Consider the following 23,685-nt stretch of genomic DNA (forward strand, 5'->3'; position numbering starts at 1 on the left):
GGACTATGTGGAGCAGGTTTCTTGTACATCAACCGTTTTTCCCTCTTTGCCTTAAAAAGAGAAAGTATTATATAAATAAAAAGAAAATATCACATCGAAAGAATCCGTTATAAAACAATATATATTGAGTTTCTATATATATATATATATATGTATATATCTTACCTGTTCGATAGCAGCATAACCCAATTTTCGAATATAGGGACAATCGGGATTATACATAGCATGTAGTATCCATGGGTTATCATTCCTTTCCCAATTACATATACCGAGATTGCAGTGGAAGCAATAAACATGATCACGGTATCCTGGAATAGAGATATATGAAATATTAAGGTATCCTGAAAAGATATATAATATTATATCTATTGCTTCATATATTCAGAATGGATATATATATATATATATATATATATATATATATATATATATAGTTACCTTTATAGAAGAAGCCGGCTTCTGCTATACTTGCTATTGGTATAATTGGCATTCGTATAATGGGATCTATCAGAGGCCATTTATCAAGAGTTTGTTCACGACACTTCGGTGTTATATATTCTTTGTGAAATGGTTCAGAACTGTTGTTTATCGAGGAGGTAGCTACTTCATCATAAATCTTGCCACTATCATGACTATTTAAAATTTTATCTAAAATCTTACCTATAGAAATAGGAACATTGCCAACAGCTTCACCTTGTGCAAATTTACAGTTAGGGTTGGATTGGCCATGCATAGTCATTATAGGATACTGTGATCCAAGCTGTTGTGTAGGTGAAATAGTCACACATATTCCACAATAATAACAAATACAATCATTGCCTTTTCTTCTATAAAAAAAGCCAGCTGCGGCTAAATCCTTGGGTTCCGTCAATGTATCTGGCCAATCTATAAAAGTCTCCAATCTTTTCACTTCATATCTTAGATCAGTATTAAATTGTTCAATTACTTTTGATCTTGGAAGTGGAGGTAAATTTCGAGCAAATATACATTCCGGATTCTTCGTTGTATGATATTCCACAATATCATTCACTTTGTTGATCTCGCTAATATCTATTTTCAAGTTACACTTGAAGCAGATCACCGATTGATCATTTTTGTAAAAGCCAGCTCTGGCAAAGACTCTTGGATGATGTGTTGCATGAATAATATCTTGAATAGATCTAAATGTATCGTGTCTATTTTGTTCCTTTTCCATCCTTATATATTCTGCATCATTATGACTGATATCACCACTGGGGTTGTTCCATTTATAGTATATTATATTTAGTCTTCTTATATCACCGTAATATTATATTTAGTCTTCTTATATCACCGTATCATCTAGTATTTACTACTAATCGATACACTCTATTCGATCTAGCACACAAACAATATCTGTAGTATAAATATTTTGTCGAGCTTAGTGTATATATATTTTTAGGCGATGCCGCTCATCTCAATGACTTATGCGAGAGGATAAATCTTTTATAAGTAATATATTACTATATTCTCTTTTTATTAATATGCGCTAATATATAATATATTATATATTATTTATTATTAACTATATCGTATATATATATATATATATATATATATATATATATATATATATATATATATATATATATAAAAGAATAATTACTATATTCTCTTTTTCTTGATATGTATATTTTGTTGATATACCAGTCTTGTTACACGGATAAGCTTCTCGGTACATTTGTTCGAAAACAATTAGTCGGTAAAATGGTCTAGTTATACAAATAAGCTTGTTAAAATGTCTATGGTGGGTAGTGAATATCTATATAACGATTGTTTGTCGGTAAAATTGCCTCGTTATACAATTAGGCATATTGGGGTGTCCGTTAAATTACCGGTAGGTAACTGTAACGATTGTTTGTCGGTAAAATAGTCTCGTTATATAGTTAGACTTGGTTAAAAATGTCCGTTATTTTTTTTGCCAATATGGGGGGAGGGTAAGTTTTCGCGCAGGTGGGTTAATGTCAGGGGCTGGTTATTCAGAGACCGAATATTGTATCTGCTGATTTCAAAAGTGTACGACTTCGGATAACGTTAGAGCTAATGGATTCTATTTCGTTAAATAGTAAACCAAGGAAGGATCCTGCAAAGGTAAGATTATGTGAAGTTATAGACAAGTCCAATAAGTTCATGGGAGGTTATTAAAAATAATTTATACATTTGTTAATGTTTCGATTGGTGGTTTAGAAAGAATTATAAATAGTAATATTTCTTAAAATTAAGAAAACAAAAGATAAAAGTAGGTTGACATTTAACGAAGCCATATCCCGTATGTTTATATTATCAGTGATATATTAATTGGTGATTAGCGAAGAATTTACATTTATTTTTTTTTATAAAGGTCGACAATTAACGAAGCATATGATGTTATTTTATTTGCTTGTATATTTATCAATGATATTCCGATTGGTGATTTATATTTCTTCTTTTCTTGAAATAGTATATCTTTTATTTATAAAGGTCGACATTTAACGAAGCTATATTAGTTATTTAATTCTTAAAGATACTTTAATTAGTTGTTTATTTATATATTCAATTTCTTATTGATATTTCAAAATTGGTTGTTTATAATTCGACGTAGCCGTATTAACTATTTCATTCTATATTTTTAAAGATATTTCAAATAATAGATTGTTTATAATTTGACGATGCCGGCCATATTATTCATTTAATTCTGTATTCTTATATTCATATTCCTAAAGATGTTTCAATTAGTTGTATATAATTTGACGAAGCCGTATTAACTATTTCATTCTATATTTTTAAAGATATTTCAAATAATAGATTGTTTATAATTTGACGAAGCCGGCCATATTATTCATTTAATTCTGTATTCTTATATTCATATTCCTAAAGATGTTTCAATTAGTTGTATATAATTTGACGAAGCCGTATTAACTATTTCATTCTATATTTTTAAAGATATTTCAAATAATAGATTGTTTATAATTTGACGATGCCGGCCATATTATTCATTTAATTCTGTATTCTTATATTCATATTCCTAAAGATGTTTCAATTAGTTGTATATAATTTGACGAAGCCGTATTAACTATTTCATTCTATATCTTTAAAGATATTTCAAATAATAGATTGTTTATAATTTGACGATGCCGGCCATATTATTCATTTAATTCTGTATTCTTATATTCATATTCCTAAAGATATTTTAATTAGTTGTATATAATTTGACGAAGTCAGCCATATTAATTATTTAATTTGATAATATTATTTTTATGATTTAGAAATATGCTTTGCCCATGGCTAATGAAAATTATTCATTGTGTTAATATTATTATATTATGATGTAATATTGATATAGTCACATTACTATAATATTGGTATATTCTTCTAATATTGGTATATTCTTATAATATTGGTATATTCTTCTAATATTGGTATATTCTTCTAATATTGGTATATTCTTCTAATATTGGTATATTCTTATAATATTGGTATATTCTTCTAATATTGGTATATTCTTCTAATATTGATATATTCTTATAATATTGGTATATTCTTCTAATATTGGTATATTCTTCTAATATTGGTATATTCTTCTAATATTGGTATATTCTTCTAATATTGGTATATTCTTCTAATATTGGTATATTCTTATAATATTGGTATATTCTTATAATATTGGTATATTCTTATAATATTGGCATATTCTTCTAATTATATAGTGTTGGTATTATCATATTTTTATTTTATTTACAGGTTACCCCTATTGTTACTACCTCTACTGCTCCAACCGATTCCACTTCTATTTTTGTTGCTGCTCCAACCGATTCTACTGCTAGTATTATTCATCCTACTGCTGTCTCTGCTACCAACTCTACTGCTACCTCTGCTGATCCCACTGTTATATCATCTAATGTTATTGATGATGATGATACAAATGAAGACAATGAACAAGAGGTTAGTTTTTAATAGTTTATTAATAATCTAAATATGATATTTTTAAAGCTATATATCAATCTTATTGTTATTTTTATTGATAATATTTTAACTATTATAATATTTCAGGATATTGTATATGTTTCAAAGAAACCGTCCGGCAGATTAACACCGAGTGCCAAAGAAAAACAGGTGAAAAAGATATTGGATGGACCAAAAATAGACACCAACAAGTTAATTTGCATCATTTGCAGCAAGGTAAAGATATTCATATATGAGACATATATTTATATATATATATATATATATAAAATAATGATATATTTTCTTATATTGTATATTTTTAATAACTCTTATAATTTTCTTTATATTTGGCAGCAATATGTGAAATTGAAGAGGCATATGAGGGACGTGCATAAAATGACGGGAAGGGACCTCGAGATAAAATACAGCGAGGCGAGAACGTCGCAACACGCCTCTGTCGCCGCCGGCCTCCGTCTGAGCAATTGTAACATTTGCGGCAAGGGCGTGCGGCACATGAAGTGCCACCTGCAGAACATGCACGGACTAGAGCCGGGCAGCGACGCGTACCGATCGGCGCTGGGCACGAACGCCGAGCGTCTCCGCGCCCCGTCCGCGGCCCGGCGGCAAGCGAACCGGGCGAGGAGAGAGGGCCTGGCCAAGATTCCGCTGTCGGTGCAGGCGTGGATCGGTCACGAATCGCGGGGAGGACTGACCGTGGACGAGCGAGGCATGCTGCGCAACATGCGACTGGTGATCGAGATCCTGGCGCGGCATTCGCTGACCGTCATGGACCTGATCGAGCACCGGACGGTCAAGCGATCTTACGAGCTGTTGTACGCCGCGCTGGAGCGGGACCGGCGCTACAAGCACATGAGCATCAACGTCATCCTGGGACATCTCAAGCGTTTCCTCGAATGGGCGTGTGCCGAGGTCAACCATCCCCTGTGCGAGCTGACCAAGCGCGAACATGCCTTCTATTCCAGATTGTGCCGCAAGAGGGGCGACCTGGAGAACATGAATAGAAAGGTGGCCGAGTACGTGCCCACGATCGGCGAGATGGGACCCCTGATCCGCTGTGCGAAGCATCGGGATGTCGTGAACGGCCTGATCGAACGACCGCGAGCGACCCTGGCCGAATGCAGTATCGACCTGATCCACGCCGCGCTCGCCTGGCCCCTGATCATCAGGGCGGGAGCGAGAACGGGCGTCGTGCGAAACCTGCTCGTCAGCGAAGTGCTGGAGGCGATCGACACGTCCGACGGCGTCATCGTCAAAGTCAAGCAGCACAAGACATCGTCGCTGTACGGTCCCTACCAGATTGGACTAACCGCCACCGAGCACGGCATGCTGGTCAGCTTTATTCGGCACAGGGCATGGAAGTCGGACTACGTTTTCTCGACGAACCGCGGCACGCCCTTTTCCCTGGCCAACATTCAGCGTTTCATGCGGAAATTCTTCGAGCGGTACGACCTGCCCGACTTGCGTATAGCGAGCGTGAGAAAGTTTCTGACCACGCAGGTTCACAGCGCGGGCGACGATCGGATTCAGGAGGCGACCGCGTCGCTGCTCAAGCACAGCGTGAAGACCGCCAAACGCGACTACAAGGCCATGCAGCGCGATCGGCACGCTCTCGACACGGCCAATCACCTGTCGCGAATGTTGCGGGACCAGCTGAAAGAACGGGATGAAAACGACAACAATATCGAGACCGCCGAAGAGGAACCTATCAACAATGAAAATATCGTTGATGACGATATCATTATATCTACCGCTACCACTACGGCTGATAGAAATGAAGATATTGCCGACAATTTAAATGTTAATAATAGTGTTATACCTGGCACTAGTATTATCCATGATAATAATAATAATAATAATACTAGTATTATCCATGATACTAATAACAATAATAATAATAATACTATGGATGAGGATATTCCTATAATATATAAAAAACGTGATAGTAAATTTAAACCTCAACATCTTCTACTCATTAAAAAGGTATTTCAAGGTAACATCAACAAGAGAAGAGTACCAACTCTAAATATAATAGAACAAAGGAGACAGGAACTAGAGGATATTTACAATCATGATGGTTATAATTCCGAAACATTGACTAAAAAAATTTATGAGTCTATAAGGTCACAAATACGACTACGCCATTGACTAAATCTATAAGGTCACAAATACGACTACATTACCAATAATATTATATTTTGTTTAAAATAAAAAAATTGTGTTTTATACTCTTGTTTTTTATTTACATATACAATATATATATATATATTAACTTGATTGACATACAAGTTGATGATAATGACTTTTCACATTTATATCTTTATTTTATATATATATATATTATTATTATATATATATATATATTATTATTATATATATACATATATATTATTATTATATATATACATATATATTATCATTATAGAATAATGGTATAGATGGATTATATTAGTTCACTCCCTCCCTCCCTCTCTCAATCTTTTCCAACTATCTATAATTATACCCAACTGCTCTCCATCTTTAACATTGAATTCATTCGTTATCCAGTCTAACATCTTAGATCTTTGTCTACCTCTTGCTCTTTTTCCTGCCATTTCAGTTTCCATGATATTTTTTTCTATCCCTCCCTCTCTTCCAAGTTCATATCCAATAAAATTCCATTGCGTTAACCTGATCTTATCTATTAACCTGGTCTTATCTAGTAGCTGTCTTTTTATTTCCATCGAGTCCAAAATGTCTTCATCCGGCATCTTTGTTTTATTTATCATTTTTTTATAAAACCATATTTCTATTGCTTCAAGCCTTTTTTCCATATGTTTAGTTATCGTCCACGACTCGCATCCATACAACAATACTGGCCATATATAATGGTTCAATAAAAATATTTTATTTTCCAGGTTTAGATTATTTGTATAAAATATCTCTCTCATGTCCATAAATGCTTTTTTGGCTAAATTGATCCTGTATTTGATATCCGTATCTGATCTACCATCCGATGTTATCCAACTGCCTAAATATTTGAAATGATCCACTTGTTTAATTAGTACTCCGTTTACTGTGACACAACATTCCGGTATATGTACTTTCTTGCTAGTCGCCATCACATGGCATTTCTGGTATTTTATCTTTGATCCCACTCGCTCACTTTCCTTCGTTACAATATCCAATATTCTCTGAAGTTTTTCTTCACTGTCTGCAATCAAAACAATGTTATCTGCATATCTAAAGTTGTTATAGTTCGTCCCCTCTAAATCGACCCCCTCGCATGCCCTTATTTTATCGAGAGCTTCTTCGCTATACATGTTGAATAAATCTGGTGATAACTCACAGTCTTTCTTTATCTCTACCCAGTCATCCAATTCTCTTTGGAAATTGATGGCAACTTTTTTATCATGGTATAGGCTACTTATTAATTTACGATCTCTTCTATCGATCTCTAGTTTCTCTTGCAATTCTTTCAGTTTATCATACTTTATACAGGTGAACGGCTTCACATAGTTCATATAACATATATACAAGTCTTTTTGTTTTTCAATGGATTTTTCTATTAACATTCTCAAACAGAAAATTGCATTTCTTGTTTCTTTTTCAAATCTATATCCAAACTGTTCATCTGTGTCCCTTTTTCTAATGATTGTTCTATTCCGAGTAAATATTACTCTTAAAACGATTTTCGTTACATAACTCATTAGAATAATGACTCTGTCAACTTTATCATTTATAGTTTCAGATCTTTTGGGTAGGACCGTGAGGATAGACTCGAGTAGTTCCTCAAAAAGGACTTTCGAATCATATACATAATTAACAATATCAACAAGCTCACAATCTTTTAAAGATTGAATTGTTTCAAGAGAAACATAATCATATAGTATTTCATTTTCCATCTCTATCTTTTTTATTGCATGTTTAATCTCTTTACTCGTTATTGGCCCCTCGATCATATATCTCCTCCATGTTGGTCTTTTTATTGTATTCGCTTCTGAATAAAGACTTGTATTATATTCTGTCCACCTTTTCTTAACTTGGTTTAGCTCTATCAACATTTTGTTGTGATCATCTCTTATCTTCTCACGCTGTTCCAGATATTTTTCTCTTCTTGTTCTATACATCTTTTGAATCTTATCGTTATATACCAATTGAATATATATATATATCTCAGTATTTAGGAATTTTATATCTTTACCTCTTGGTAATTATACAGTTATTCAATAACCGATATATACTGATCGACAGATAATGAAAAAGGTTCACCCCCTCATTGCTATAGAACTTGTCTTTGATTTGCTTGTCATATAATATATATATATCTATATCTATATCTATTATAGTTATATGGAAATATAATAATATTTATATTAATCATACAAATGATTAGTTTCTATATTTACAATATCAGTGAATTCATCCCCAACCTACATTACAAATATATTTCTTAAATCTTTATTATGTTCATGTAATTTATATTACAAGCATATTTATTAAATCTTTATTATATTCATTTCATTTACATTACAAATATATGTTTTTAAATCTTTATTATATTCGTGTCATTTATATTAAATATATGATTTTAAATCTTTTATTATATTCGTGTCATTTATATTAAATATATGTTTTTAAATATTTTAGTGTCATTTATATTAAATATATGATTTTAAATCTTTTATTATATTCGTGTCATTTATATTAAATATATGTTTTTATATCTTTATTATATTCATGTCAATTATATTAAAAATACGTTTCTCAAATCTTTATAATATCTATTTACTTTTCATAATATGAACCCTTAGGACCATAGAGTCATATATATTCATATATTGGATATTCCAGTCATATACTGGATATTCCATTAATATTATATTATCTATTTTTATTTCTTATTATTTTTCATCTGGTATTGGTTATTGTAGAGGTCTGCAATCTGAAAAAAAGAGAAATATTAAAATTGAAAGAATAATATTTATGGTTATATTGCAATAATAATTTATATATATATATATATATATATATATATATATATATATATATTATATTTTTGGCTATGTTTTCATTTTTCTTTACCTGTACTGCATTTGTGATTTCTTTAGGATTTTTATCATCACGAATTCTTACAAATCTTGGAAATCTCAAAGAAATGCCCTTTTCTGGATCAACCTATAAGTATAAAATTAAATATCACCATTAGAAATAATATTTGTTTTTTTTCTAAAATATAACAATATCTCTATTAAATAATTTTAATATTCGTTAAAACATACCAGTCCTACTGCAGCTTTGTATATAGGTGAAAGGGAAAGATCTGCACACTTAATCTCCCAAACTTTCACAGGCTTAAACCAGTGATCAGGACCAGTACCATTTTCATAACTAGAATATAATGAAGAATATATTCATATCAATTTTTTAAAAGAAATATATACTTGTTCAATTCATACCACAGTAAAAATTATTCATTAAAAAATATAAATGATACGGTCTATATAATAACCTAAATACAAACCTATAATTAGTCATTGGTTTTTCTACAATGTATTGTTGGAAAAGGGTAGAACATTCTTGTAAATTTTGTTCTGTAAAACCCGTACCAATCTGAAATGTAAAATTGATATTTCAAATATGAATTTCATACTCATTTGTATATCAATATTGAGGCTATTAAGAAAAAACAACATACCTTGCACAAAGACTGGAATTTGTCTTTAGTTTCATCATAGCAAGCTACAAGAAACTTTCCATATTGCCCAGTGCGCTTGCCTTGGCCTAAATAGCCTCCAATGACCACAACATCAATTGTATCCCCCATCTGGAATTATTACCAGTTAATTTATATATATATATATATACATGATTAAATGACAATCGATGTAATATACAAGAACTAACAAGTTTATATATATATGAAAAAAAAAACATGAGACATACTCTATTAAGGTAGTCCTTCTTCAATTTTAACCATTTGTGTGATCGTTTTCCTATATCGTAAATAGCATTCACATCCAGAGATTTGATCATGAGACCCTCACATTTTTCTGAAAATTCACATTTATATATTAGCAATAGTGATTTTGATAATATGTTGATTTATAATATCATGTTTTCCCATGCGAATGGAATAAAGTAGATTCACCTTTAAGGGATTCCTCCATAAATTCTTCAATATCTTCTGTATTAGTGGAGTCCATATTCTTTGCAAAGATAAATCTCCCTTCTTTCTCTTTAAAATTATTTCGTAATAGAGTACGACGTATCTCGAATGACTTCTTGACCAGTGATTCGCCATTCAGATAAAGCAAATCAAAGGGAAATATACATATGTGTACTTTGAGATCCTTTTCATTAACACCCTGATAAGTAAAAAAACATATTTTTTTTAGATTATATTCGAGTTTTATATTTGTAATATTTTATGGGATTTCTATATATGTATATATAATTGTAAAGTTAAATGTATATATTACCTTTCTCTTTCTGGTACTTAGGACTTGGAAGGGTAAGATTTGCTGGTTTTCTTTATCCCAAGCCACAACCTCCGCGTCAATGATACATGATTTAACATCTTTTCCCAATACATTTCTCAAGATGGAAATAACATCGGGATATTTGGTTGTGTTATTTTCTTGATTCCTACTATATATATTGATTGTACCATCATCCTTTAAATGGATCTGTAATATATATATATATATATATACATATATAATATAAACGAATAGATATAAATTTAATTTAAAAAAGGTGGTTATATAAAACAAACTCTAATTTATTAGAAGTAAACATATATATACCTGTGCTCTCTCCCCATCATACTTGAATTCACAAGTAAACTTGACATTCTCAAAACGCTTCAAGACTTCAGAAATTCCAGTAGTAGGATGAGCTAACATCGATTTCAATGGAATTCCAGGGGTAAGGGAGCAGTATTTGGGGAGTTCCTCAATCCCTTCGGTTAAAAGGATTGGTATGATCTTATCATATGAAGGGAATTCACTGAAAATAAGATATAATATATATATATATATATATATATATATATATATATATATATATATATATTAAATATGGATATTTAATATATAGTAACTTGAAAAATATTATATATTAAAATACTGTACCATATAACAACCAATGACACTTTTAAAAGTGCTAACATTTTTTTTTATATAATTAAACATTGATCACAATTCTTACTTGTAGATCGTGCTTAGTATTGTACCGTACTTTTCAAATTGTTTTTTTAACTGTTTTGAACCTATTGTTTTGCCCGCATTAATAATATTCGGTGGATATTTTTGACCTGGAGGTGTAAGGTAGTTAGCTTGGGCTATGGCCTGAAAAAAAATATTTAATATTATAAAAAAGGTTATAATATTAATGTCTAAGACTTTATAAATAATATAATATACAATATTTGGTAATGTTGACTTTGATTAAACCATAAACCCACCTGCAGAACCGACTTCTCGGCCAAACCAATGCGAAGTTTTCCATTGAGAGATCGGACAAGATAACGGGATTCGGAAGCTCGACAGGCAATATATATATCCTTTATCTTGTCAATCTTTTTACCGTGAGCCTGTATGAGGATATAGAATATATCTTGCTTCAATATTATATATATATATATATATATATATATATATATGTATGTATGTATATAAATGATGTTATATTTAGTTTAAAATATATAAATTTATATAACCTACATCATTGCCAGCTAGAGATGCAATTTCTTTCAGCTGGTCAAAGAGATCTTTTACTGTCAAATTTGGCATATTTGTGATTCTTTCAGTCGAATGGCATTGTTCAGCAACAATACCGAGATCACCTTTCTGTTTTCTATCTTGTTTAATCTTCTCAATACTATGTCTTGAAGCTTGGGCAATTGCTCGCATAAGAATATTTTCTCCTATACCCAGCTCGGTGCCTAAGAAAAAAGAATATACTTGTTGGATATATATATATATATATATATATATATATATATATATTCTATCAATGAATAGATCAAATATTTTATTATTTTTTTATATATTACAAACTTCAACATACCTTCAAAGGCAGGTGCTATTTTATTGAGACATAGGTAGACACAACATAATAAATCATCTGGAGACAAGACAATAACAGATCTGAAGAAATTTGCCAATGTCTCAATAATCTTCAAACGACCGTTTGTTTTTTCAATCAATTTCATAGTGTTGACTAGAGCCATATAAGGTGTCCTGAAATTGTAAATATGTAATTAAACCTCTTAAATATAACCAATAAAAGTGTGTTCATTTACGGTAATATTAAATAATTAACATTATACAAAGGATTCTTACTCTTCACCCTGCTTCCAGAAGGCATCGTTAATGGGATGATAATTGTCCTTAGAAGGATCATAATCTAGCCCAAGTTCCAGCTTGGAGTATTTTTGGGCAGGTGGTTTATTATCATTATCTGGATATCTTTCGGTCTCCTTTTCCTTTTCAATACAATCATTGTTTCGTTTCATGTTTTATATTTTATACAAATAATGAAATCAAAATATTAACTTTTATATAGATATTTATTTAGTTTCAATACTATATTTCTATATAGTCACTTATTTAGTTTCAATACTTTATAGATACTTATTTAGTTTCAATACTTTATAGATACTTATTTAGTTTCAATACTGTATAGACACTTATTTAGTTTCAATACTGTATAGACACTTATTTAGTTTAAATACTATATTTCTATATAGATACTTATTTAGTTTCTATACTATATTTCTATATAGATACTTATTTAGTTTCAATACTATATTTCTATATAGATACTTATTTAGTTTCAATACTATATTTCTATATAGATACTTATTTAGTTTCAATACTATATTTCTATATAGATACTTGTTTAGTTTCAATACTAGTTTCAATAATAAATCTATAGAGTAGGTGAATTGTAACGGTCCTTTGATATATTTTTATATGTATATGAATATATTAAATTATATATGGATTTGGATTATGTTTTAGATGATGAATAAGATATGAATATAAATACTCTATAATATACTCATTATATTTATTATATGCCCATGGATAGTATACAATTTATATTTCATTTTTATATATATATATATATATATATATATATATATATATTGTTGGTATTTAATGATTATATATCGTTGGTATTTAATGAGAATTTTCTAATTTTATCTGACATTCATTACATTTGATAATACACGATGGTATGTTATATTTTTGACACATGGGACATTGAATCATAAATCTTTTACAGTCATAGATACTTGTTGGTATTTTAGGTATATCATAGTGAGAACCATGTGATGTTATTGAAGGTGTACATGTTATCGATTCCATCTGGCAAATTTTACTTTTTCTGGGTAAAGTGTTAGAATGATAATATATAGGGTTTGGTATACGATAAATACTTTTGGGTACATCGTAAGTCGTGTTAGGGGCTATTTGTCTCGGGTCCTTGTATTGTTCGGTATCCTTTGTTTTATAATAATCCTTTTTTTCAGATACCTTCTGTTCATTGGCTGATAGTAACATATAATTATTATTATTTATCTTCCTATTCATATCAATATAAACATGTTCATCAATATCGTCATATATGTGTTCTTGAATTGTATTTCGATTTATATTAGTAGATATATTATCATTCTTAATGATTCCGTTCATATAGACGTGTTCGTCATTCTTGTCGGGAATAATCATTTTAGCATCCATATTTTTATCAAGTTTTGAATACCAGTCTAGCGATTTACTTCCATGCGTAATATTAGGAAGTAAATCGCTTACATCTATATTATCATATACGGTACCTAGACAATTCCTAAATTTGTTATTGTCAATGTCAATGATACTGAAGAGTCGTTTGAGATTAAATATTTTACTTTTCGTATCCTTTTCAGGACAATAATCTATAGACATGGATTTACATAATAACAATGCACAGTTTGTTTCATTTTTCTTGTTAGTAAAACTAAGACTCATATTTTTATTTTTTGCATCAATCAAAATAGGATTATCTGTCGCCTTGGAATATTGAAGATATTTTTCTTTGGATATTAATAGTCTTGCCGCATCCTTTACTAATTGTAAATTTGTATTATTTTGTGTAAGATATTCATAAACTACAATACCGGCTGCAATCGGTAAACTAAAAAATGATAAATCATGTTTAATCAAAATATCCAAGGATAATGATAACTTACATTTTTGTATTAATCTGAGGAGTGTTTTTTTCTTTTTCAAATGTCTATCGCTATATAACTTATTAAAACAACATTTATTCCACAAAAAATCTAATATATATGTAATTGTATCACTAGAGATCTCCTTATTCTTCTTCTTGTATTTTTTATTTAGGTATTTATATTCTTCTTTGGTAATATAGTGCAGATGAAAACATTTCTTAATCATTTCATTTTCTATAGTTCTTATAGTAGCTTTATTCCAGCCTTTATTTAAAATAGCAAATGTTAATATGCTGATTGCATTTTCATGTAATAAATCATCTGTAAAGCAATTTTCATCACCTTTAGTATATGATGTTAATTTCATAACATTGCTTACAGAGTATGTTTTATTATTCTTTAAGAATAACAAATTATCATTACCTTGATTATGGATACAAGTAATGATGAGAGATATTTTATTTTTTATCATTTGTATATCTTGAGTCACATCTTTACCAAAGAATAAGATTTTATAATTGGTATCGAATATAGTGTTTGACATTTTAAATTAAGGAATAAGGTCGTGTTCCTCTTTTAATATTAGTTTAAAAAAAATAAGATTTCAAAGTCGTTTCCCTCTTAATATTATTGCTCTAAAGAACTTTAGAGGATAATTAGCAATATCTGCGATAATATCCGGTAGCCGGTTTCTATCATACGAGTCTATATATAATGTAGTGGAAAGTATATCGCGGGCCTTTAATCCTCGTCCTTGACTTTCGATGATGATTGATTTCAATGCATTATTGTATTGTGTTTTATTTTGATATGAATATTCTTTTCCACCATTATGGATATCATTGACGTTCATATCTCTGACAGTAATATTGTCATTTTTATACACTCTTCCCCTTACAATAGTATTGTTTTCACGGTTGGGTCTAATTTCAATTTTAACAGCAGGGAAGTTTAACAGGTAATCAGCTTTAGATTTACTCAATTTTACATTTATACCCTTTTCTAATAATAATCCTAATGCACAGTATAGTGTTAAACAAAGAGCCTCTTCGGATGCATGTGTTAATACTACTCCATCGTTTCCGTATGAGGATTCAATATTTCTTTCAGACAAATCGTTTCTCGATATTGGATATCCAGCTTCTGTTAGTGCATTCAATAATCCCCCCATTGATGAATAATATATATTTCCATATTCTCTCATTGTTTATATACGAGTGTTATGTTCAAATATATTTGTTTCTTCTTTTATATTCCAACTCTGGTAAAGTATATAAAAACAATTATATCATAATATACAAATATTTTATTTATCTTGATGAATGTTGTATATATATAAAACAAATATATATATATATATATATATATATATATATATATATATATATATACTTGTTTATTCATATACAATTTCAATTATATATGGGACATTTTTTCAAGTGAATAGTACAATATTTACAAGCAACCATATGTCTACACGGAAGATATAATATATATATATATATATATATATATATATATATATATATATATATTATAACTCATACACATTTTATATATATATATATATATATATATATATATATATATATATATATATTAGTTAATATATATAAATCAAGATGTGATAGGATTAATTATATAATATATATCTTGTCGACAAATGGGACAATACTTCAACTTATAAGTACAATATTCACAGGCAACCATATGTTTACACGGAAGATACATTATACATATATTATTAACCATACATATTTTACATATATGATCTTTCTGAATTTGTTCAAGTAAACTTTCTAGATTATTTGCTCTGGGTAGAGTTTCTTGAGATGCAAGGATTTCCATATTCTCTATATTGGGTAGAGTTTCTTGAGATGCAAGGATTTCCATGTTCTCTATATTGGGTAGAGTTTCTTGAGATGCAAGGATTTCCATATTCTCTATATTGGGTAGAGTTTCTTGAGATGCAAGGATTTCCATATTCTCTATATTGGGTAGAGTTTCTTGTTCTGTTTCAGGTGGAAAATACTCAATAATATCCAGGTCAGGTACAACAAGTGGAGGAAACTCATCAACACGTGGTTCGGGTATAACTTTTATCAGAGTTGAAGGAGGTACGATTATATATGGTTTGTCTATTCCAGATACAGGTACTGAAGATGTAGGGGTTTCACTTGTTTCACACAAATTGCTTAAAACTGATAAACCAGGAGGATGTAAGCTTTCTCCCATATTGTTCACAGATGATGATGGGGACTCGATTATAGATCGAATCGACAGAATATATGCATCTTTTGTTTCATTTAATAGACGTCTAATGATGGATGGTGGATCAGGAATATTTGGATTTATCTTTTTAATATCACAAATAAATGGTTCTAACCTTAAATATGGCCAGCCGGTCTCATCAATATGTTTTTTAAGAGTACTTTTAACATCATTTATAGAATATCCCATGAATAATATACATTTGACAATATCTAATTTCATCATTATATCCATATGATCATCATATGATTTATATAATGTAGGATCATATTGATCTTGAATATTGTTAACAAATTTTTTTCCTTTCTTTAAAAGGAGATGGGTACAATTTGGATACCATTTAGCATGTTCATGCCACGGTATATCCTTTTTCTCCCAGTTACCAATAACACCCAAACAGGAAAAGCAACGAACGCGGTCACCCAAACCTTCATAATAGAATCCAGCTTCGGCAAGAGTTTGTGGTTGTGGTTTTTGGTCAAAGCATTTAGGCCAGTTATTGAAGCTCGCTAGTCTCTTTTCTGTTGTAATAAATCTCAACTCATAATGTAAATACATGTGTCTTATGATATCACCTGTGGTATCTTCCGTCTCTGGTATTTCATATATATCTCGATGTAATAGTTTTTTGAAAATGTTCTTCTTTACGATAGGAACATTACTAAATGCTTCCTCATTAATAAGAGGACAACTAGGGGATACACGTTGATGTATTTTTCTTATTATATCGCCTTTTTCAAGGTCTTTTATTTTTATTTCACAAAAGATACATTCAATATGGTCTCCTTCATAATAAAATCCATCAGCAGCTAAATCTATAGGAGATATCCAATCGATATGCCTACCGATAAATGTTTCTAATCGAAACTGCTCCCATTCTAAACCGTAACCCCGGCCAAATGCCTTATTTATCTGAGGCGGCTTAAAAAACTTTTCAATATTTTCAAAGGAATGTAGATTTTGCGCAAACAGACATTCGGGGCTTCTCTCCTTATGAATCTTTATAATATCATCTGATGTTTTGATAGTTTTCAAATCAATTGTTAAATCACAAAAAAAACACTTTATATGATTGTTAATATAATAGAATCCAGCTTTAGCCAGTAGTCTATAGTTGATGGGTAATCTGTAATATCCTTTTGTGATACATTCTTTGAATGTATTCTCTCTGTTCTGAATAAGGATTAACTCTTTATCTCTATTATTATTATTCATCATAAATATGCAGTCAAATGTATATGATAGAGGGTGACTTGTTTCTGTCGTCAAGCATAACTATTTTCATTGATATATATATATATATATATATATATATATATATATATAATAGTAGTATATTATCATATACTGCTCAGCATCAAATAATATTTTATTATACGTTTATCAGAAATCGTTTACTCACAGGATATATAAAGTATCATATGTTTTTATCATAAATTTTATATAATAGTTTCAGTCTTTAGGTATGTATATATATATATATATATATATATATATATATATATATATATATATATATATATATATATGATTCAAACAATGATAACTTTGGATATATATTGGATATGTTCTTGACAAATGGGACATTTACCTAAGGCAAAAATACAATGATCACAAGCAACCATATGTCTACATGGGACATTTATTATACATATACTATTAATCTTACACCTTTTACATATCTCGGTGGCATTTTTTATTTGGGGTAAAGTTTCTTGAGATGATAAAGTTTCCATATTCTCTTCTGCATTGGGTAAAGTTTCTTGAGATGATAAAGTTTCCATATTTTCTGCATTGGGTAAAGTTTCTAGAGATGCAAGGATTTCCATATTTTCTGCATTGGGTAAAGTTTCTAGAGATGCAAGGATTTCCATATTTTCTGCATTGGGTAAAGTTTCTAGAGATGCAAGGATATCCATATTCTCTTCTTCGGGTAAAGTTTCCAGGTCAGGTACAATAAGTGGAGGAAGCTTAGCAATATGCATTTGGGGTACAATAAATGATAAACCAGGAGGATACAAACTTTCTCCCATGTTGTTCACAGATGGAGATGGAGACTCGCTTTTGGATAAAAGCGATTCGATTCTAGATTGATACGATAGAATATATGCATCATTCGTCTTTTTTAATAGACGTTTAATGATGGATAGTGGTTTAGGAGTATTTGTATTTAGAATTTTTATATCGTCAATAAATGGTTCTAACCTTAAGTATGGCCAGCCAGTCTCATCAATGTGTTTCTTAAGAGTATTTTTAACATCATCTCTAGAATAGCCCATATATATTACACATTTGACAATATCCAATTTCATCATTATATCCATAATATCAAATGATTCATATAGTTTAATTTCTAATGAAATTTGATCTTGAATGTTGTCAACAAATTCTACTCCTTTCTTTAAAAGGAGATAGTTACAATCTGGATACCATTTAGCATGTTCATTCCAAGGTATATCCTCTTCCTCCCAATTGCGAATAATACCATTACAATGAAAGCAGTTAACATGGTCACTCAAACCTCTATAATAAAAGCCAGCTTCGGCAAGAGCTTGTGGTTTTTGATGAATACATTCAGGCCAGTTATCAAAACTTGCTAGTCTCTTTTTTTCTGCCATGAAACCTTTTCCAAAAGAAGTAGTATGTCTCAAGAGGCCTTTTATATATGAATTTTTCCTCTCTTGAGATATATACATCTTTCGATCTAACAACATATCGAAAATGGTCTTCTTTACATTTGAAATATTTGATGTTATTTCCCCAGTAACAAAAGGACAACTAGGGGATTGATGTCGATGTTCTTCTTTTAATATATCATCTTTTTCAGAGCCGTTCATTATCGTTTTACAATAAATACACATAACATGGTCTTCTTTTCTCAAAGAAAAAAATCCATCAGCAGCTAAATCTCTAGGTGAGATCCAATCGATCGGCCATTCGATAAATGTCTCTATTCGATAATGCTCATGGTTCAATGATAAACCCTCGGGAAAAGACTTGTGTATTTGAGGCGTTTTATAAAACTTGTCAATATTTTCAAAGGAAAATAAACTTTGCGCAAACAGACATTCTGGGCTTTTCTCTTTATGAATCTTTATAATATCATCTGATGTTCCGATAATATTAGGATCAATTATTAAATCACAAGTAAAGCACTTTATATGATCATTTATATTGAAAAATCCAGCTTTGGCCAATAATATATGGTTGATGGATAATCTATTCGTAGTATATATATTAAATGTATTCACTCTGTTTTGTTCATGACAAAAATGATTAAGGATTAACTCTTTATCCTTATTTGTAAACATCATAAATATCATGATCTATTGCGATCAAATATATGGTAGAGGTTGACTTGTATCTGTCGTCAAGCGCAATAATAAAGCAGTATATATTATATCCCCATTATCAGATAATATTTTTTTATTCCGGTCTTTAGGAATAGTCTTATTTTTATAATACAATATATATATATATATATATATATATATATATATATATATATATATATATATATATATATATATATATATTCACTATATTATAATGGTTAATATAATCACATACTTTGTATATATATATATATATATATATATATATATATATTTCACTATATTGTAATGGTTGATATAAACATATACTTTGTAATATATATATATTTCACTATATTATAATGGTTAATATAAACATATACTTGATTCAACACACAATAGGCTTCGTTATATACTTGATTTCTTTTTGACAAATGAAACAATTCATCATGACAAGAGCACATTCTTCACAAGTAACCATATGGTGACATGGAAGATACAATATACATACACGACTAATCTTACACTTTTTACATATGTGATAATTCTCGGCATTATTTGCTTCGGGAACAGCTTCTAGAGATGCAGGGGTTTCCATGTTTTCTGCATTGGGTAAAGTTGCTTGAGATATATGAATCTCAGTATTCTCTTTTTCAGGTGTAAGAGGCACAATCGTATCTGATATATTAAATACTGGAAATGTAGGGGTTTCACTTATTTCATACAAGTTGCTTAAAGATAATAATCCAGGAGGATACAAACATTTTCCCGTATCATTTACAGATGGAGATGGAAACTCGCTTCTGGATAGATGAGATTCGATTATAGATCGAATCGACAGCATATATGGATCTTTCGTCTCATTTAATAGACGTTTCATGATGGATGATGGATTAACATTATATGTGATATTATTATATTTCATTATGTCATAAAGAAATGGTTCTATGCTTAAATATGGCCAGCCGGTCTCATTAATATGAATATCAAGAGTATGTTTAACATCATTTATATGATATCCTAACATTATTACACATTTAACAATATCCAATTCCATCAATTTATCCATTGGTTCCATGTCTTCATTTTTTGATCGAATTAGTTCATTTTCTAATTTCATTTGTTCTCGAACGTATTCAACAAATGAATGTCCTTTCTTTATAAGGAGATAGTTACAATTTGGATACCATTTAGCATGTTCATGCCACGGTATATCTTTTTTCTCCCAATTGTGAATAACACCACTACAGTGAAAGCAGTGAACATGGTCATAGAGACCTTTATAATAAAATCCAGCTTCGGCAAGTGCTTCTGGTTCTTGCTTAACATTGTCAGGCCAATTATGGAAGCTTGCTAGTCTCTCTTTTTTTTTCGTGAAATTTTTATCAAAAGAAATACAGTGTTCTAAGAGGTTATCAATTTTTGATTCATTCTTTTTTGGAATAATGTGTGTCTTTTTCCCTGGCAGTTTATAAAAAATGTTACACCTTCTATTAGGAATATTTAATGTTGTTTTCCCAGTAACAAAAGGACAATCAGGGGATATATGTCGATGTACTTCTCTTACTATATCACCTTTTTTAAGACTGCATATTTTTTTTTGGCAAAAGACACATTCAACAAGGTCCCTTCTTTTTGTATAAAGAAATCCATTAGCAGCTAATTCTGTAGGAGATATCCAATCAATTGGCCAATCGATAAATGTCTCTAATCGTACCTCCTCATGCATATATGGATATGTCAAATCGGGTCTTAATGGATAATAAGTCTTGCATATTGTAGGTGGTTGATAATATTGGTCAATATTTTCAAAGGAATATAAATTTTGGGCAAACATACATTTGGGTTTTTTCTCCTTATGAATTTTTATAATATCATCTGGTGTTCTGATATTTTTTAGATCAAATGTTAAATTACAAGAAAAACACATTATATAATCCTTAATATGGAAGAATCCAGCTTTGGCCAATAGTATAGGGTGGATGGCGGGCTGGCCATTATCTACATGTTTTTCATCTTTGAATATATCGAATGTATTCAGGCCATTATCTACATGTTTTTCATCTTTGAATATATCGAATGTATTCACTCTGTTTTGTTCATGACAAAAATGATTATATATTATCTCTTTCTCTTTGTCTGTAAGCATTATGAATACTATGACCTATGCAGTCAATTTATATTGTTGGTAGCGGTTGACTTGTTTCTGTCGTCATGTATCAATATATTTCCATATACTCTCAACATCAAGTCTCTCACAGGATCAGAGTATATATATATATATATATATATATATAATGTTACTTTTCTCACACAATATTCTCTCACATGATCTATAATATGACAGTTTATACTGGTAGAGGTTGACTTGTTTCTGTTATATAGCAATTTATTTTCAAATACCCCCGACAGCAAGTATTATTTCGTTTTCTCACAGGATGTGGAAAAGTCACATTTTTGTTTTTGTGTTTTTCTCTCACAGGATATATAAAAAGATAAAATATACTGGTAGTGGTTGACTTGTTTGTTGTTACATAGCAATATATGTTTAAATACCCTCAACAATAAGTATTATTTTGTTTTTCTCACAGGATATATAAAATGTCATATATTTGTCATATATTTTAATAAACAATCTTATATATTTACAATATTATGATGATTAATACATATATACATTTCTAAAATTATTATATCTAAGATACACTACATATATACAACTATTATTTATACATTTTCCATATATTTGATTCAAGACATGATAGCTTTCGTTATAAATTCAATATTTGCTCGACAAACAGGACAATTTTTTAACTGAAGACTACAACATATACAAGCAGCGATATGTCTACATGGCATATATAATACACATGCGTTATTTTGCATACATACTTTGCAACTATAAATTTCAATATCGGTATTTTCTGTTTCGGGTAAAGTTTCTTGAGATGTTTGGGTTTCCATATTCTCGGCATTGGGTAAAGTTTCTTGAGATGTTTGGGTTTCCATATTCTCGGCATTGGGTAAAGTTTCTTGAGATGTTTGGGTTTCCATATTCTCGGCATTGGGTAAAGTTTCTTGAGATGTTTGGGTTTCCATATTCTCGGCATCTGGGTAAAGTTTCTTGAGATGTTTGGTTTTCCACATTCTCGGCATCGGGTAATGTTTCTTGAAATGTTTGGTTTTCCACATTCTCGGCATTGGGTAAGTTTCTTGAGATGATTGGTTTTCCATATTCTCGGCATTGGGTAATGTTTCTTGAATGTTTGGTTTTCCATATTCTCGGCATTGGTAATGTTTCTTGAATTGTTTATGGTATTTCTTGCATTGGTAAGTTCTTGAATGTTGGTTTTCCATATTCTCGGCATTGGGTAATGTTTCTTGAGAATGTTTGGTTTTCCATATTCTCGGCATTGGGTAATGTTTCTTGAGATGTTTGGTTTTCCATATTCTCGGCATTGGGTAATGTTTCTTGAGATGTTTGGTTTTCCATATTCTCGGCATTGGGTAATGTTTCTTGAGATGTTTGGTTTTCCATATTCTCGGCATTGGGTAATGTTTCTTGAGATGTTTGGTTTCCATATTCTCGGCATTGGGTATAGTTCCTAAATCTATTTCATCTGCCATATTGTGGCCTTGGATAATTCCTGTGACGTCAGGGACTCTAGGATGTGAACAGAATATGTACATTTAAACCAGGAGGATACACACTTTCTGCATTGTTATCTTCAGGAATGATTATATTTACTTTATTAATATCATTAATAAATGATTCTACTCTTAAATATGGCCAGCCAGTCTTATCAATATGTTTCTTAAGAGTATTTTTAACATCATCTCTAGAATAGCCCATGGATATTACACATTTGACAATATCTAATTTCATCATTACATCCATAATATCAAATGATTCATATAGTTTAATTTCTGATGATA

The 23,685-nt window shown here is 30.2% G+C and overlaps 2 protein-coding genes across 2 annotated transcripts in view; one reads left to right on the plus strand and one right to left on the minus strand.

Moving 5' to 3' along the window:
• The window catches only part of LOC125041330 (A disintegrin and metalloproteinase with thrombospondin motifs 7-like), a 134,440-nt gene that overhangs the window by 19,189 nt on the left and 91,566 nt on the right, over positions 1-23,685 (plus strand). The window lies entirely within an intron of this gene.
• LOC125041322 (DNA ligase 1-like) lies at positions 8,834-13,898 on the minus strand. The gene is made up of 15 exons (XM_047636182.1): positions 13,767-13,898; positions 12,288-12,367; positions 12,013-12,185; positions 11,667-11,887; positions 11,408-11,536; positions 11,152-11,291; positions 10,749-10,950; positions 10,422-10,628; positions 10,091-10,307; positions 9,886-9,992; positions 9,638-9,766; positions 9,464-9,552; positions 9,222-9,330; positions 9,025-9,117; positions 8,834-8,884 (listed from the first exon to the last, which is right to left on the minus strand). The coding sequence occupies exons 1-15, from the start codon at positions 13,896-13,898 to the stop codon at positions 8,834-8,836; spliced, it is 2,079 nt and encodes a 692-aa protein (XP_047492138.1).

This window comes from Penaeus chinensis, chromosome 3, assembly GCF_019202785.1.
Source record: "Penaeus chinensis breed Huanghai No. 1 chromosome 3, ASM1920278v2, whole genome shotgun sequence".
Classification (NCBI taxonomy): Eukaryota; Metazoa; Arthropoda; class Malacostraca; order Decapoda; family Penaeidae; genus Penaeus; species Penaeus chinensis.